This window comes from Pleurodeles waltl, chromosome 11, assembly GCF_031143425.1.
Source record: "Pleurodeles waltl isolate 20211129_DDA chromosome 11, aPleWal1.hap1.20221129, whole genome shotgun sequence".
In the NCBI taxonomy this organism is placed as follows: domain Eukaryota; kingdom Metazoa; phylum Chordata; class Amphibia; order Caudata; family Salamandridae; genus Pleurodeles; species Pleurodeles waltl.
Genome location: NC_090450.1, coordinates 439,958,724 through 439,976,872, shown reverse-complemented (window position 1 = coordinate 439,976,872; position 18,149 = coordinate 439,958,724). Strand labels below are relative to the sequence as shown.

The 18,149-nt window shown below is 44.9% G+C and overlaps 1 protein-coding gene across 2 annotated transcripts in view; it reads left to right on the top strand.

Moving 5' to 3' along the window:
- Positions 1-12,682, top strand: part of ERLIN2 (ER lipid raft associated 2) — a 307,636-nt gene extending 294,954 nt beyond the window's left edge. For both annotated transcript variants that reach the window (XM_069213801.1, XM_069213802.1), the window contains exon 12: positions 10,266-12,682. In XM_069213801.1, the coding sequence (XP_069069902.1) occupies positions 10,266-10,460 (195 nt within the window). In that variant the 3' untranslated portion in view covers positions 10,461-12,682. The remainder of the gene's footprint in view (positions 1-10,265) is intronic.
- Positions 12,683-18,149: the final 5,467 nt, after the last annotated feature.

Below are 18,149 nucleotides of genomic sequence, written 5' to 3'. Positions count from 1 at the left end.
AGCCAAGCCTGGGTCCACGGCACTCTAACCTGCATTGCACAACTTTCTAAGTTGGTCTCCGGCGACTCCTTTGTGCGACTTCGGGTGAGCACCGTTTCACGCATCCTCGTAGTGCCTGTTTCTGGCACTTCTCCGGGTGCTACCTGCTGCTAAGAGGGCTCCTTGTCTTGCTCGACGTCCCCTCTACTTCCTGGTCCAATTTGTGACCTCCTGGTCCCTCCTGGGCCGCAGCAGTGTCCAAAAACGCTAACCGCACGATTTGCAGCTAGCAAAGCTTGTTGGCGTTCTTTCGGCGGGAAAACACTTCTGCACGACTCTACAAAGCGAGAGGGATCCGTCCTCCAAAGGAGAAGTCTCTAGCCCTTTGCGTTCCTGCAGAAACCGCAGCTTCTTCAGTCCAGTCGAAGCTTCTTTGCACCCGCAGCTGGCATTTCCTGGGCATCTGCCCATCTCCGACTTGCTTGTGACTTTTGGACTTGGTCCCCTTGTTCCACAGGTACCCCAGATTGGAAATCCAGCGTTGTTGCATTGTTGGTTTGTGTCTTTCCTGCCTTATTCCCCTATCACGACTTCTTTGTCCTTTGGGGAACTTTAGTGCACTTTGCACTCACTTTTCAGGGTCTTGGGGAGGGTTATTTTTCTAACTCTCACTATTTTCTAATAGTCCCAGCGACCCTCTACAAGGTCACATAGGTTTGGGGTCCATTTGTGGTTCGTATTCCACTTCTGGAGTATATGGTTTGTGTTGCCCCTATCCCTATGTGTCCCCATTGCATCCTATTGTAACTATACATTGTTTGCACTGTTTTCTAAGACTATACTGCATATTTTTGGCAATGTGTATATACACTGAACTTGTTTTGTATATTTTTCTCTTATGAAAAGTACAATGACAAGAGTGGTAAGTAGTCTCAAAGCACTTATCCCACCGCTGCACAACCAATGTAGGAGGCTGGACTGGCTTGTAGTGAGTACCTAGGGGTACTTGCACCTTGCACCAGGCCCAGTTATCCCTTATTAGTGTATAGGGTGTCTAGCAGCTTAGGCTGATAGATAATGGTAGCTTAGCAGAGCAGCTTAGGCTGAACTAGGAGACGTGTGAAGCTACTACAGTACCACTTAGTGTCATATGCACAATATCATAAGAAAACACAATACACAGTTATACTAAAAATAAAGGTACTTTATTTTTATGACAATATTTCCTATCCTCTCACTAAGGGTACACTCTGAGATACTTTGGCATATTGTCATAAAAATAAAGTACCTTTATTTTTAGTATAACTGTGTATTGTGTTTTCTTATGATATTGTGCATATGACACTAAGTGGTACTGTAGTAGCTTCACACGTCTCCTAGTTCAGCCTAAGCTGCTCTGCTAAGCTACCATTATCTATCAGCCTAAGCTGCTAGACACCCTATACACTAATAAGGGATAACTGGGCCTGGTGCAAGGTGCAAGTACCCCTAGGTACTCACTACAAGCCAGTCCAGCCTCCTACATTGGTTGTGCAGCGGTGGGATAAGTGCTTTGAGACTACTTACCACTCTTGTCATTGTACTTTTCATAAGAGAAAAATATACAAAACAAGTTCAGTGTATATACACATTGCCAAAAAGTTTTGCATTTCCTCTTTTCACTCTTTTCTAAGTGCTGAAAAGTACTTTTAACTTTCTAAAAAGTTTTTTTCTCTGTCTTTCTAAAAGCTCTGACAAACTTTTTTCTCTTTTTCTATCACTTTAACTCTCTCTAAAAATGTCTGGCACAGGCCAAAATGTTGATCTGTCCAAACTTGCATATGATCACCTTAGCTGGAAAGGAGCAAGGAGTCTCTGCATAGAGAGAGGTTTGAGTGTAGGGAAGAATCCTTCCTTGGAATTGTTACTTAACATGCTTAGAGAACAAGATAAGGCAAGAAGTGCCCCATCTGTTGAAAAAGTAGCTAATGGTTCCCAATCTGATCCAGGGACTCCCCCAGGAAAAGATTCAGGAAAGAAACTTCCTAGCCTGCCCATTACTAGACAGTCTAGCATAGTTGGTAATGATGTTGAGTCACACCATACAAATAGTGTTGTCTCACATCATAGCAAAAGCATTTATTCTCACCACAGTGGTACTGATGTTTCTGTTAGCCAAGCTGTTAGGGTGCCCTCTGTAAGGGACAGGTCTCCTTCTGTCCATTCTCACCATACTTCTGTTTCAAGACATGTCCCTCCCACCCACCCTGATGACAGATTGTTAGAAAGGGAGCTCAATAGATTGAGAGTGGAACAAACCAGACTGAAGCTCAAGAAGCAACAGCTGGATTTGGATAGACCGACTTTAGAAGTAGAGAAGGAGAGACAGAAACTGGGTTTAGAAACCCATGGTGGCAGCAGCAGTATTCCCCATAGTCATCCTGCAAAAGAGCATGATTCCAGGAATCTGCATAAGATAGTTCCCCCTTATAAGGAGGGGGATGACATTAACAAGTGGTTTGCTGCACTTGAGAGGGCCTGTGCTGTACAGGATGCCCCTCAAAGGCAGTGGGCTGCTATCCTATGGCTATCATTTAGTGGAATAGGTAGGGATAGGCTCCTTACTGTAAAAGAAAATGAAGCTAATGATTACAAAGTTCTTAAGAATGCACTCCTGGATGGTTATGGCTTAACCACTGAACAATACAGGATAAAGTTCAGAGAGACCAAAAAGGAGTCTTCACAAGACTGGGTTGATTTCATTGACCATTCAGTGAAGGCCTTGGAGGGGTGGTTACATGGCAGTAAAATTACTGATTATGACAGCCTGTATAACTTGATCCTGAGAGAGCATATTCTTAATAATTGTGTGTCTGATTTGTTGCACCAGTACTTGGTGGACTCTGATCTGACCTCTCCCCAAGAATTGGGAAAGAAGGCAGACAAATGGGTCAGAACAAGGGTGAACAGAAAAGTTCATACAGGGGGTGACAAAGATGGCAACAACAAGAAGGATGGTAAGTCTTCTGACAAGGGTGGGGACAAATCTAAAAATGAGTCTTCATCAGGCCCACAAAAACACTCTGGTGGGGGTGGTGGGCCCAAATCCTCTTCTAATCAAAACAAGGAAAAGAAACCATGGTGCTATTTATGTAAAATAAAAGGCCATTGGACAACAGATCCCAGTTGTCCAAAGAAAAGCACCAAGCCTCCTACCACTACAACCCCTACTGCTACACCTAGTGTCCCTGCTAATAGCAGTGGTGGTGGGAGCAAACCTACTAATAGCCAATCCAAGGGAGTAGCTGGGCTCACTATTGGTAACTTAGTTGGGGTTGGTCTTGTTAGGGAGACCACAGAGGCTGTGTTAGTCTCTGAGGGGGCTATTGATTTAGCCACCTTAGTTGCTTGTCCCCTTAATATTGATAAGTACAAGCAGCTACCCCTAATAAATGGTGTTGAGGTTCAGGCCTACAGGGACACTGGAGCCAGTGTGACTATGGTCATAGAGAAACTGGTCCACCCTGAACAACACCTACTTGGTCACCAGTACCAAGTAACCGATGCTCACAACAACACACTTAGCCACCCCATGGCTGTTGTAAATCTCAACTGGGGGGGGGGGGTACTGGTCCAAAGAAAGTTGTGGTAGCTTCAGATTTACCTGTAGACTGTCTATTAGGGAATGATTTGGAGACATCAGCTTGGTCAGATGTGGAGTTGGAGGCCCATGCAGCAATGCTGGGCATCCCAGGGCATATTTTTGCTTTGACAAGGGCTCAGGCCAAAAAGCAAAAAGGACAGGGAAGCTTGGATCCTGGAACAATGGACCAAGTGCTCCCTAAAGCTAGGGCTAGTAGAAGCAAACCACTTCCTACTATCCCTCCCTCTACAGTGGATTCTACTTCTGAGGAAGAAGAATTCCCTCCCTGTGCAGAACCTACACCAGAGGAGCTTCAAGCAGACACTGCTGAGCTTTTGGGTGAAAGGGGGCCTGCCAGGGAGGAACTGAGTGTGGCACAGCAAACCTGTCCCACATTAGAGGGTCTAAGACAGCAAGCTGTCAAACAGGCTAATGGGGATGTCAGTGACTCTCACAGAGTTTATTGGGAGGACAACCTCTTGTACACTGAGGCAAGGGATCCTAAACCTGGAACTGCCAGGAGATTAGTGATCCCTCAGGAGTACAGAAAGTTCCTCCTAACTCTTGCACACGACATTCCCCTAGCTGGACACCTGGGACAAATGAAAACTTGGGACAGACTGGTTCCCTTGTTTCATTGGCCTAGGATGTCTGAGGACACAAAAGATTTTTGTAAGTCCTGTGAAACCTGTCAAGCCAGTGGCAAAACAGGTGGCACTCCAAAGGCACCCCTTATTCCACTGCCTGTGGTTGGGGTATCCTTTGAAAGGGTAGGGGTTGACATAGTTGGCCCCCTTGACCCTCCTACTGCTTCAGGCAATAGGTTTATCTTGGTGGTAGTGGACCATGCCACAAGATATCCTGAAGCAATTCCTTTAAGGACCACTACAGCACCTGCAGTGGCAAAGGCCCTCCTGGGAATATTTTCTAGGGTGGGCTTCCCAAAGGAAGTAGTATCAGACAGGGGAAGCAATTTCATGTCTGCATACTTAAAGGCCATGTGGAAGGAGTGTGGTGTGACTTACAAGTTCACTACACCCTATCATCCACAAACAAATGGACTGGTGGAGAGATTTAATAAAACTCTCAAAGGCATGATTATGGGTCTCCCTGAAAAACTCCGCAAGAGATGGGATATCCTGTTACCATGCCTCCTTTTTGCCTACAGGGAGGTACCCCAGAAAGGAGTGGGCTTCAGCCCCTTTGAACTTCTTTTTGGACACCCTGTTAGGGGTCCACTCACACTTGTAAAGGAGGGTTGAGAACAACCTTTAAAAACTCCTAAACAAGATATTGTGGATTATGTGCTTGGCCTCAGATCAAGGATGGCTGAGTATATGAAAAAGGCCAGTAAAAACCTTCAGGCCAGCCAAGAGCTCCAGAAGCAATGGCATGATCAGAAGGCTGTTTTGGTTCAGTACAAACCAGGGCAGAAAGTGTGGGTCTTGGAGCCTGTGGCCCCAAGAGCACTCCAAGATAAATGGAGTGGACCCCACATAATTGTTGAAAAGAAGGGTGAAGTCACCTACTTAGTTGACTTAGGCACTGCCAGGAGTCCCCTTAGGGTGCTCCATGTCAATCGCCTGAAACCCTACTATGACAGGGCTGATCTCACCCTGCTCATGGCAACTGATGAGGGACAGGAAGAAGACAGTGATCCTCTACCTGATCTCTTCTCTTCCACAGAACAAGATGCTCTTGTGGAAGGTGTAGTTTTGGCTGATTGTCTTACTGCTGAGCAGAAAGACCATTGCATAAACCTCCTAGATCAATTCTCTGAACTCTTCTCTACTGTGCCAGGTACCACTTCTTGGTGTGAGCACACTATATATGCTGGAGACAGTTTACCTGTCAAAAGTAAGATCTATAGGCAGCCTGACCATGTCAGGGACTGCATAAAGCAAGAGGTGCAGAAAATGTTAGAGCTGGGAGTGGTTGAGCACTCTGAAAGTCCATGGGCTTCTCCTGTGGTACTTGTACCAAAACCCCATTCCAAAGATGGAAAGAAGGAAATGCGGTTTTGTGTAGACTATAGAGGTCTCAACCTTGTAACCAAAACTGATGCTCACCCTATACCCAGGGCAGATGAGCTCATAGATACACTGGCATCTGCCAAGTATCTAAGCACTTTTGATTTGACTGCAGGGTATTGGCAGATCAAATTGTCAGAAGATGCTAAACCTAAAACTGCATTTTCAACCATTGGAGGCCATTACCAATTTACAGTAATGCCTTTTGGTTTGAAAAATGCACCTGCCACTTTTCAAAGGTTGGTGAACACAGTCCTGCAAGGGCTGGAAGCTTTCAGTGCAGCATATTTGGATGATATAGCTGTCTTTAGCTCCAGCTGTGATGATCACCTGGTCCACCTATGGAAAGTTTTGGAGGCCCTGCAAAAGGCAGGCTTCACTATCAAGGCTTCAAAGTGCCAGATAGGGCAGGGGAAGGTGGTTTATCTGGGACCCCTTGTTGGTGGGGAACAGATTGCACCACTACAGGGGAAAATCCAAACTATTATAGATTGGGTTCCCCCTACCACTCAGACTCAGGTGAGAGCCTTCCTAGGCCTCACTGGGTATTACAGGAGGTTCATAAGGAACTATGGCTCCATTGCAGCCCCTCTTAATGACCTCACATCCAAAAAAATGCCTAAAAAGGTATTGTGGACAGCTAGCTGTCAGAAAGCTTTTGAGGAGCTGAAGCAGGCCATGTGTTCTGCACCTGTCCTGAAAAGCCCTTGTTACTCTAAAAAATTCTATGTCCAAACTGATGCATCTGAATTAGGAGTAGGGGCAGTCCTATCACAACTTAATTCTGAGGGCCAGGATCAACCTGTTGCTTTTATTAGTAGGAGGTTGACCCCTAGAGAAAAGCGTTGGTCTGCCATTGAGAGGGAGGCCTTTGCTGTGGTCTGGGCTCTGAAGAAGTTGAGGCCATACCTGTTTGGCACTCACTTCATTGTTCAGACAGACCACAAACCTCTACTTTGGCTAAAGCAAATGAAAGGTGAAAATCCTAAATTGTTGAGGTGGTCCATATCCCTACAGGGAATGGACTATACAGTGGAACATAGACCTGGGAGTAGCCACTCCAATGCAGATGGACTCTCCAGATATTTCCACTTAGACAATGAAGACTCATCAGGTCATGGCTAGTCTTATTGTCCTTCGTTTGAGGGGGGGGGTTGTGTAGGAAAGTACCATCTTGCCTGGCATGTTACCCCCATTTTTCACTGTATATATGTTGTTTTAGTTGTATGTGTCACTGGGACCCTGTTCACCAGGGCCCCAGTGCTCATAAGTGTGCCTGAATGTGTTACCTGTGTAGTGACTAACTGTCTCACTGAGGCTCTGCTAATCAGAACCTCAGTGGTTATGCTCTCTCATTTCTTTCAAATTGTCACTGACAGGCTAGTGACCAATTTTACCAATTTACATTGGATTACTGGAACACCCTTATAATTCCCTAGTATATGGTACTGAGGTACCCAGGGTATTGGGGTTCCAGGAGATCCCTATGGGCTGCAGCATTTCTTTTGCCACCCATAGGGAGCTCTGACAATTCTTACACAGGCCTGCCACTGCAGCCTGAGTGAAATAACGCACACGTTATTTCACAGCCATTTTACACTGCACTTAAGTAACTTATAAGTCACCTATATGTCTAACCTTTACCTGGTAAAGGTTGGGTGCTAAGTTACTTAGTGTGAGGGCACCCTGGCACTAGCCAAGGTGCCCCCACATTGTTCAGGGCCAATTCCCCGGACTTTGAGTGCGGGGACACCATTACACGCATGCACTACATATAGGTCACTACCTATATGTAGCTTCACAATGGTAACTCCGAATATGGCCATGTAATATGTCTATGATCATGGAATTGCCCCCTCTATACCATCCTGGCATAGTTGGCACAATCCCATGATCCCAGTGGTCTGTAGCACAGACCCTGGTACTGCCAAACTGCTTTTCCCGGGGTTTCACTGCAGCTGCTGCTGCTGCCAACCCCTCAGACAGGCAGCTGCCTTCCTGGGGTCCAGCCAGGCCTGGCCCAGGATGGCAGAACAAAGGACTTCCTCTGAGAGAGGGTGTTACACACCCTCTCCCTTTGGAAAATGGTGTGAAGGCACGGGAGGAGTAGCCTCCCCCAGCCTCTGGAAATGCTTTCTTGGGCACAGATGTGCCCAATTCTGCATAAGCCAGTCTACACCGGTTCAGGGGACCCCTTAGCCCTGCTCTGGCGCGAAACTGGACAAAGGAAAGGGGAGTGACCACTCCCCTGACCTGCACCTCCCCTGGGAGGTGTCCAGAGCTCCTCCAGTGTGCTGCAGACCTCTGCCATCTTGGAAACAGAGGTGCTGCTGGCACACTGGACTGCTCTGAGTGGCCAGTGCCACCAGGTGACGTCAGAGACTCCTTGTGATAGGCTCCTTCAGGTGTTGCTAGCCTATCCTCTCTCCTATGTAGCCAAACCCTCTTTTCTGGCTATTTAGGGTCTCTGTCTCTTGGGATTCCTTAGATAACGAATGCAAGAGCTCATCCGAGTTCCTCTGCATCTCTCTCTTCACCTTCTGCCAAGGAATCGACTGCTGACCGCGCTGGAAGCCTGCAAACCTGCAACATAGTAGCAAAGATGACTACTGCAACTCTGTAACGCTGATCCTGCCGCCTTCTCGACTGTTTTCCTGGTGGTGCATGCTGTGGGGGTAGTCTGCCTCCTCTCTGCACTAGAAGCTCCGAAGAAATCTCCAGTGGGTCGACGGAATCGTCCCCCTGCAACCGCAGGCACCAAAAAGCTGCATTACCGGTCCCTTGGGTCTCCTCTCAGCACGACGAGCGAGGTCCCTCGAATCCAGCAACTCTGTCCAAGTGACTCCCACAGTCCAGTGACTCTTCAGTCCAAGTTTGGTGGAGGTAAGTCCTTGCCTCACCTCGCTAGACTGCATTGCTGGGAACCGCGACTTTTGCAGCTACTCCGGCCCCTGTGCACTTCCGGCGGAAATCCTTCGTGCACAGCCAAGCCTGGGTCCACGGCACTCTAACCTGCATTGCACGACTTTCTAAGTTGGTCTCCGGCGACGTGGGACTCCTTTGTGCGACTTCGGGTGAGCACCGTTTCACGCATCCTCGTAGTGCCTGTTTCTGGCACTTCTCCGGGTGCTACCTGCTGCTAAGAGGGCTCCTTGTCTTGCTCGACGTCCCCTCTACTTCCTGGTCCAATTTGCGACCTCCTGGGCCGCAGCAGCGTCCAAAAACGCTAACCGCACGATTTGCAGCTAGCAAGGCTTGTTGGCGTTCTTTCGGCGGGAAAACACTTCTGCACGACTCTACAAGGCGAGAGGGATCCGTCCTCCAAAGGAGAAGTCTCTAGCCCTTTGCGTTCCTGCAGAAACCGCAGCTTCTTCAGTCCAGTCGAAGCTTCTTTGCACCCGCAGCTGGCATTTCCTGGGCATCTGCCCATCTCCGACTTGCTTGTGACTTTTGGACTTGGTCCCCTTGTTCCACAGGTACCCCAGATTGGAAATCCACAGTTGTTGCATTGCTGGTTTGTGTCTTTCCTGCATTATTCCTCTAACACGACTTCTTTGTCCTTTGGGGAACTTTAGTGCACTTTGCACTCACTTTTCAGGGTCTTGGGGAGGGTTATTTTTCTAACTCTCACTATTTTCTAATAGTCCCAGCGACCCTCTACAAGGTCACATAGGTTTGGGGTCCATTCGTGGTTCGCATTCCACTTCTGGAGTATATGGTTTGTGTTGCCCCTATCCCTATGTTTCCCCATTGCATCCTATTGTAACTATACATTGTTTGCACTGTTTTCTAAGACTATACTGCATATTTTTGCTATTGTGTATATATATCTTGTGTATATTTCCTATCCTCTCACTGAGGGTACACTCTAAGATACTTTGGCATATTGTCATAAAAATAAAGTACCTTTATTTTTAGTATAACTGTGTATTGTGTTTTCTTATGATATTGTGCATATGACACTAAGTGGTACTGTAGTAGCTTCACACGTCTCCTAGTTCAGCCTAAGCTGCTCTGCTAAGCTACCATTATCTATCAGCCTAAGCTGCTAGACACCCTATACACTAATAAGGGATAACTGGGCCTGGTGCAAGGTGCAAGTACCCCTTGGTACTCACTACAAACCAGTCCAGCCTCCTACAGAGATACACTTTCAATCTCCTGATTGAGACACGGGTAGTGCTACACCAGGGAAACAGGAAACCGTTGTTGCAGTGGACAAGAAGAGGTGGATGTTTTCTGCTTTTATTGAATAGAACATGAGTTTTCAGTGTCATCCAGTGTTTGGTATGCCATGGTATCAGGCGGTAGTGCCAAATTCTACGCTTTAGCAATGTAAAACTCAGGAGCTGTCTTGAGAAGATTTGTAATAGTTCAGGAACTGAGCCTTGAGCATTTTAATACACGCAATAGATGGATGTTCTAACAGAATTCAAACCGTCAATCCAATAATTTAACTACTAGCCAATTCAGTTAATGTTAAGTTTCTACTTTACCTTGGGAGGGGGGGGGGACATTGGGAAATTAGACATAAAGGAACATAAATGTTGGTGCCTAAAGTGAGTCTTTATGATAACAAATGTGCTCCACTGCTGCTCATAGTACACCTTTTCCCACCATTCTTCTCTCAACAGCTGAAACTAACCCCTCAGTACTTGCAGCTGATGAAATATAAGGCTATTGCATCTAACAGCAAGATCTACTTCGGCAAGAATATTCCCAGCATGTTTGTAGATTCTGCTGCTGGCCAGCAGCAGCCTGAAGTGGACCTCGGGGACGACGAGAAGCCCCGGAAGGAGTGGCACTGGACTGCTGAGGATGTTCTGTAACTCGTCATTGCAAAACTTCCTATTTGTAACCGAACTCAAAAGTTGAGATAACATCCCTCCTCTGTTAATTTTTGATATTTGGGTTTCCGGGGAAAAAAGAAACAGAAACCAGACTTTGCTCCTGCTCTTCATATAACATTAGAAAGCAGGTAAAAGCATCAAACATTAAGGGATCATCAATGGATTGGGGCATAAATTGGCTTTAAGAAATCTAGTTGCAAGAATCTGGTATCTCAATCTTGGCGCACATGTTTTTGAACTGCATTATCCCACACACCCAAGTTATTTCTTCCTGTCTGCTACATATTTTCTGTTGCTATAAGGGGGCTTGAGCGACTATTTGGTATTGGCTACATGCGTTAAATGAACACCCTGCCCTCCAGACCAGAATAGCAGGAAACCTGCTTGAATGTCTTCTACATTATTCTTACTTCAGCACACAATCTGAGATCATTCTGTCAAAACTGACCTTACTGATCCAACATACACCTTAAGGTCATTTACCCTCAAGGTTCACTGCCCTGTTGTCTACGCAGCAACATTATGGCACTCAATTTCAGAGTCGTAGCCTTAAAGTAAGATTGACTTGGATAGGCTGATAGCTAAACATGATACGCTCCTGGATGGAGGGGTATAGAAAAAGTTTATCTGTTGCAGCATACATCCCAATTTAGCTACTCCTGCTTAATGTGTTTAGAAATGACCTGCCACCAAGATACAAGGCTCGCTGAAGGCTAACTGTTTATTTTATATCTTAATCTGCTTAGATGGCATCTCCATTTGTCTTGTCCCCATTGCCGTGGAAATTACAAAATCTTTTGTCATGTATGCACTAGAAATGGTGATGGGCCTGGATGGGGTCCAACCGATGGCATCTTTCTGTATTTCAGAGGCATGCTTTTAAGAAAAATCTGAGTTTTGTGTCGTTGCAGAGTGAATGATCCATACATAGAATGCAAATTGACATGCAGCCTAAATGTAAGCAGAAAATATCCAAGAATACATACAAACAAAAAATATGATGCTTCCCATTTGAGGAGGTTTTTGTAGGTTTACTTTGAAGGCATGGTAATCTTCACTGAACAGGGATTAGCACAAATCTGTTATTAAATCCCACGTTTTAGACAGCCAAGAGGCCAAACCTGTATATGTCAGATTTATATTTACACCTTATGTCATAAATGTGAGAACCTCTCCAAACAATAGCATTTCTAAATGTTTCATACATTGCAGAAAAAAATATTAAATCATGTAATAGATTCATTTTCTGCTCGTTACACAAGAGCACGTTGTGCCCGTGATGGGCTGTCCTCTAGCATCAACTATACGCCTTGGGAAACTAGCTTTTTCTGATTTTGAGTTAGCTATATTAATAAACTCAAAAGCAGGGCACTTTGTTTCTTGAAAGGAGTAACATGAATTTTTGTAAATGTTGTGATAAGCAAACCAAGCAGTAACTGAGAGGGAGACATTTGGTGCAAGGAAATACTCTTTCACACCATAAATGCACTAATGTATATTTTGATATTTTTTCCATAAGAGATCACTGCATACTGCAATGAATATCGGCAGCTGTTCAGAGGGCTTTGTAAATTTCCCTACTAAGCGTATATATACTGTACCTGCCATTTATCAGCAGATATGCAATCTCTTAATTTTTTTTACAATTTACGAGGCCATCAATCTTTTCGAGTGTACAAATAATAAAAGGACAGAATTCCTTTGTTAAGTTTACAAAAAAAAAAAAAGGTAATCTTTTAATGAAAATATTGCAAAGGCAGCACGTGTACCCTCCTCAAAAAAAGTACTGAAGGCCAGCATGAAATGTCATCTTTTTCTCATTTTTTTTTTCTTTGTTACTTGTTTCGGGTTCCCAGTACCACGATGTGGTATTTGGTTTTAGTTCAACCCTAACTATTAAGCAGTCAATTAGTAGGAGGCGACCAAAAACAGTTTTGGAGGAAAATGAGCGAGAGGCTTCTTGCCTTGGCAATGTTTCTGTACAATATTTATACCTCTGTCAAAAAAACTCCTTTGTGTTTGTTAGATTTCTGCACACACATGTAAGATTCTGTGAATTCTGGTAATTAACAACATTACTGGATATTTTGTCAGCTGACCAAACCTGTTATGTTTAGCAGCTACAATTTGATGCGGCATGTCATGAAACATGCATCAAATAGCACTGAGGGTCTCAGGCGACGTCCTGCAGTCTGGGGCAATATGTGAATTTTTGCATGTTAGATTTTCTACACTAAAACTTTTTAAAATGATCATGGTGCAAGTCAACCAAAGTGTATTGTACTGGCTTCTTTCTAATACAATGTTTTTTCATGTTAATAGAATTAATGAAAAAGCTGTGGATTTTTACTTGAAACTTCTATCTGAAATGTTTTCTTGTGATATGCTTTTCAAATCAGGGCTCATAAATTATTTGTGCAGGAAATTGGAGAAGAAATTGTGCATCTATATTTTCTGACTGTTAAAATTAAATCACATTTCCATTAACTCTTTAATTACAACTTTTTAAAAATATATATAGAGAGAATTAAAACTACAACTAAAGGTCATGCTTCTTGGTCATTTAGTACTGTATTTTATTGAAATAAGAATGCAGTACCTTTTGTGTTCTTTTTATTTTTTGGGGTTGTGGGTTAGCTGCCATTAAATGTTTCAGTGCTTGTTAACGGCATTACATATGATCTTATATTTAGAAAGTTTTTAAAGCTGAATGAGACTTCCTCAGGACTTCCTAAGGACTTGCGAAGGAGGTTTAAATGTCTCTCTTAGCAGTCTGAAGGGACATCCTTCCTTACAATGAAAATGCCTTGTTCAAGCGATGAGCTTCTTGAGCGTGTCAAACAAGTAAGTATGTATGTATGTATGTATTAGAAGCTTTCCAATGTGACACTTTGCGGTCTGTGTGCCACTACAAAGCACCTTCTGCAGTAAAAGTGATGGACATAGAGAAAAAATATTGTCAGTGTCAACACATCTCAACAGTAGAACTGTTGGCTTTTCTAATGTATTGGTCATGGATGCATGTGCATCCAAGGCAGCCACCTTTAAATGGCTTGGATTTGTTTTCTGAGTGTGTGTGTGTGTGTGTCTGTGTGTGTGTGTGTGTGTGTGATATGTTCGATGGCATGTGTAGCTGCAGATACACATGCTTTGCACATCCCGCCATCTAGTGTTGGGCTTGGAGTGTTACAAGTTGTTTTTCTTCGAAGAAGTCTTTTCGAGTCACGAGATCGAGGGACTCCTCCCCTTTCGGCTCCATTGCGCATGGGCGTCGACTCCATCTTAGATTGTTTTTTTTCCACTATCGGGTTCGGACGTGTTCCTTTTCGCTCCGTGTTTCGGGTCGGAAAGTTAGTTAGAATCTCAGAAAAATCGTTGGTATTGTTTGCGTTCGGTATCGGGTTAGTTACAACAGATCGACACCGACTTTGGAAGAGCTCCAGTGGCCCTTCGGGGTTTTTTCGATCCCCCGTCGGGGCCTGGTCGGCCCGGCCACATGTCTCTTCAAGGCTGATGGAACGGACCCCATTCAGATTCTGCCCAAAATGTCACAACAAGTATCCGTATACAGATCAGCATCTGGTCTGTAACTTGTGTTTGTCTCCAGAGCACAAGGAAGATACTTGTGAAGCCTGTCGAGCGTTTCGGTCGAGGAAGACATTAAGAGACCGAAGAGCGAGAAGACTGCAGATGGCGTCGGTGCCGACAGGACAAGGGCGTTTCGAGGAGGAAGAAGAAACCTTCTCCATTCAGGAGTCTGACTCAGAAGAGCTTGAACCTGAAGAAACGCCGAAAACTGTGAGTAAGACGTCAAAACATAAAACTCACGAGAAGACCACAAAAGCCCAGGGGACGCCACCGCCAACAGGCCATGGCTTAACCTGAAAAATAGGTGACCGATCCTCTGCACCGGAAAAGGGCATGCTTGTGTCGAAGTCATCCGACTCCGGTCGAGATACCGGCACACAGCAATCTCGGGCCCGAGACAGCGGCTCCGAGCAAGTTCGGCACCGAGACAGTGGCACCGAGACAGTGGCACCGAAATGGGTCGGCACCGAGACACGGCAACGCCAAAAATAAAGAAGGTTTCGTCGGAGCCCAAAAAGGCGACCGAAAAGGTTTAGATTCCGAAACACCCAGCCTCGGAACCGAAAACAGGTTCCTACACAGAGGAACAGGGGTTGTCCTCCCAAATGCAAGGACATAAGTTCGGACAAGAACTGGAATCAATGGAGCCAGACTACACTCAAAGGAGGCTCCACATTCAAAAGGACACAGGGAAGATAAGCACTCTTTCCCCAATTAAAATGAAAAGAAGACTTGCCTTTCAAGAAAAGGACAAGCAGCCACAGGCAAAGGTGGCAAGACAAACCACTCCGCCACCATCTCCACCACCATCAATGCACACATCACCGGTAGCTATCCTCCACTCATAGCCAATACCAAAGCTTACCTATGCTCCCTGGAATGCTAAAACACTCCAAACAAGTATTTCAGGATCCTGTGAAAGGCCGGGCAATAACTCCAAGGGTGGAGAAAAAGTACAAGCCACCGCCGACAGACCCTGTTTATATTACGCAGCAGTTAACACCAGACTCTGTGGTTGTTGGGGCAGCTCGCAAGAGAGCAAGCTCTCACACCTCGGGAGACGCTCCACCTCCAGACAAGGATAGTCGCAAATTCGATGCTGCGGAGAAAAGGGTTGCAGCACAAGCAGCAAACCAATGGCGCATTGCCAACTCACAAGCACTTCCGGCAAGATATGATAGAGCTCATTGGGACGAAATGCAGCATTTCATAGAACACTTACCCAAAGAGTTCCAGAAAAGGGCACAACAAGTGGTGGAGGAAGGACAAAGTATCTCAAATAATCAGATACGGTCAGCAATGGATGCAGCAGATACAGCTGCAAGGACTGTAAATACTGCAGTAACAATAAGGAGACACGCATGGTTGCGTACGTCAGGATTCAAGCCGGAAATACAACAAGCCGTGCTGAATATGCCTTTTAATGAACAGCAGTTGTTTGGGCCGGAGGTGGACACTGCTATTGAGAAACTTAAAAAAGACACTGATACGGCAAAAGCCATGGGCGCACTCTACTACCCACAGAGCAGAGGCACATTTCGCAAGACACAATTTAGGGGGGGGGGTTTGAGGTCAACCCACAGAAGCCACAACCTCACCAGCAAGGCCCACTTATCAAAGCCAATATCTGCGGGGAAGTTTTCGGGGGCAATATAGAGGGGGACAGTAAAAAAAAAAAAATAGAGGGAAGTTCCAAAGTCCCAAAACTCCTCAAAACAAGCAGTGACTTCCACGTCACAAATCCCCAACACATAACACCTGTGGGGGGGGGAGACTAACCAAGTTTTACAAACATTGGGAGGAAATAACAACAGACACTTGGGTACTACCAATTATCCAGCATGGTTATTGCATAGAATTTCTCAAATTCCCTCCAAACGTCCCACCGAAAACACACAATATGTCAAAAGAACACATGGATCTTCTAGGACTAGAGGTCCAAGCGTTGCTACAAAAAGGAGCAATAGAATTAGTACCAATTCAACAGAAAGGAACAGGAGTTTACTCTCTGTACTTTCTCATACCCAAAAAGGACAAGACTCTAAGACCTATATTAGATCTCAGAACATTAAATACCTACATCAAATCAGATCACTTTCACATGGTGACATTACAGGACGTAATCCCACTGCTCAAACAACAAGACTACATGACAACACTAGACCTAAAGGATGCATATTTCCATATACCGATACATCCTTCACACAGAAAGTACTTAAGGTTTGTATTCCAAGGGGTACATTACCAATTCAAGGTGTTGCCATTCGGAATAACAACTGCGCCAAGAGTTTTTACAAAATGCCTGGCAGTCGTAGCTGCACATATCAGAAGGCAGTAAATACATGTGTTCCCGTATCTAGACGATTGGTTAATCAAAACCAACACGCTAGAACGGTGTTCACAACACAAAAAGTATGTCATAGAAACCCTCCACAAACTAGGTTTCTCAATCAACTACACAAAGTCACACCTTCAGCCGTGTCAAACACAGCAATACTTAGGGGTGACAATCAACACAGCAAAAGGGATTGCCACTCCAAGCCCACAAAGGGTACAGGCATTTCACAATGTAATAAAGGCCATGTATCCAAAACAAAGAATACAAGTCAAAATGGTGATGAAACTCCTAGGCATGATGTCCTCATGCATAGCCATTGTCCCAAACGCAAGGTTACACATGCGGCCCTTACAACAGTGCCTAGCATCACAATGGTCACAGGCACAGGGTCAACTTCTAGATCTAGTGTTGATAGACCGCCAAACATACACCTCGCTTCAATGGTGGAACAATATAAATTTAAACCAAGGGCGGCCTTTCCAAGACCCAGTACCACAATATGTCTCCATGATAGGGTGGGGAGCACACCTCAATCAACACAGCATCCAGGGACAATGGGGCACTCAGCAAAAACAGTTTCACATAAATCACTTAGAACTACTGGCAGTATTTCTAGCGCTAAAGGCATTTCAACCCATAATAAGCCACAAACACATTCTTGTCAAAACAGACAACATGACAACGATGTATTACCTAAACAAACAGGGAGGGACACACTCAACACAGTTGTGTCTCCTGGCACAGAGAATATGGCATTGGGCGATTCACAACCACATTCGCCTAATAGCACAATTTATTCCAGGGATTCAGAATCAGTTAGCAGACAATCTCTCTCGGGATCACCAACAGATCCACGAATGGGAGATTCACCCCCAAATACTGAACACTTACTTCCAAAGTTGGGGAACACCACAAATAGATCTATTTGCAACAAAGGAAAACGCAAAATGCCGAAACTTCGCATCCAGGTACCCACAAGATCAGTCTCAGGGCAATGCGTTATGGATGAGTTGGTCAGGGATATTTGCATACGCTTTTCCCCCTCTCCCACTCCTTCCATATCTGATAAACAAGTTGAGTCAAAACAAACTCAGACTCATATTAATAGCACCAACTTGGGCAAGACAACCTTGGTACACAACACTACTAGACCTCTCAGTAGTGCCTCATGTCAAACTACCAAACAGACCAGATCTGTTAACTCAACACAAACAACAGATCAGACACCCAAATCCAGCATCGCTGAATCTAGCAATTTGGCTCCTGAAGTCCTAGAGTTCGGACACTTAGACCTTACACAGGAATGTATGGAAGTCATAAAACAAGCTAGGAAACCTACCACTAGACATTGCTATGCAAATAAGTGAAAAAGATTTGTTTATTACTGCCATAATAATCTAATTCAACCCTTACACGCATCTGCCAAAGACATCGTAAGATACTTTCTACATTTGCAAAAGTCAAAGCTAGCTTTTTCTTCCATTAAGATACATCTTACCGCAATTTCAGCTTACCTGAAAATTACGCACTCAACTTCACTATTTAGGATACCAGTCATAAAAGCGTTTATGGAAGGCCTAAAGAGAATTATACCACCAAGAACACCACCAGTTCCTTCATGGAACCTCAACATTGTCTTAACACGACTCATGGGTCCACCTTTTGAGCCCATGCACTCTTGTGAAATGCAATACTTAACATGGAAAGTTGCATTTCTAATTGCCATCACATCTCTAAGAAGA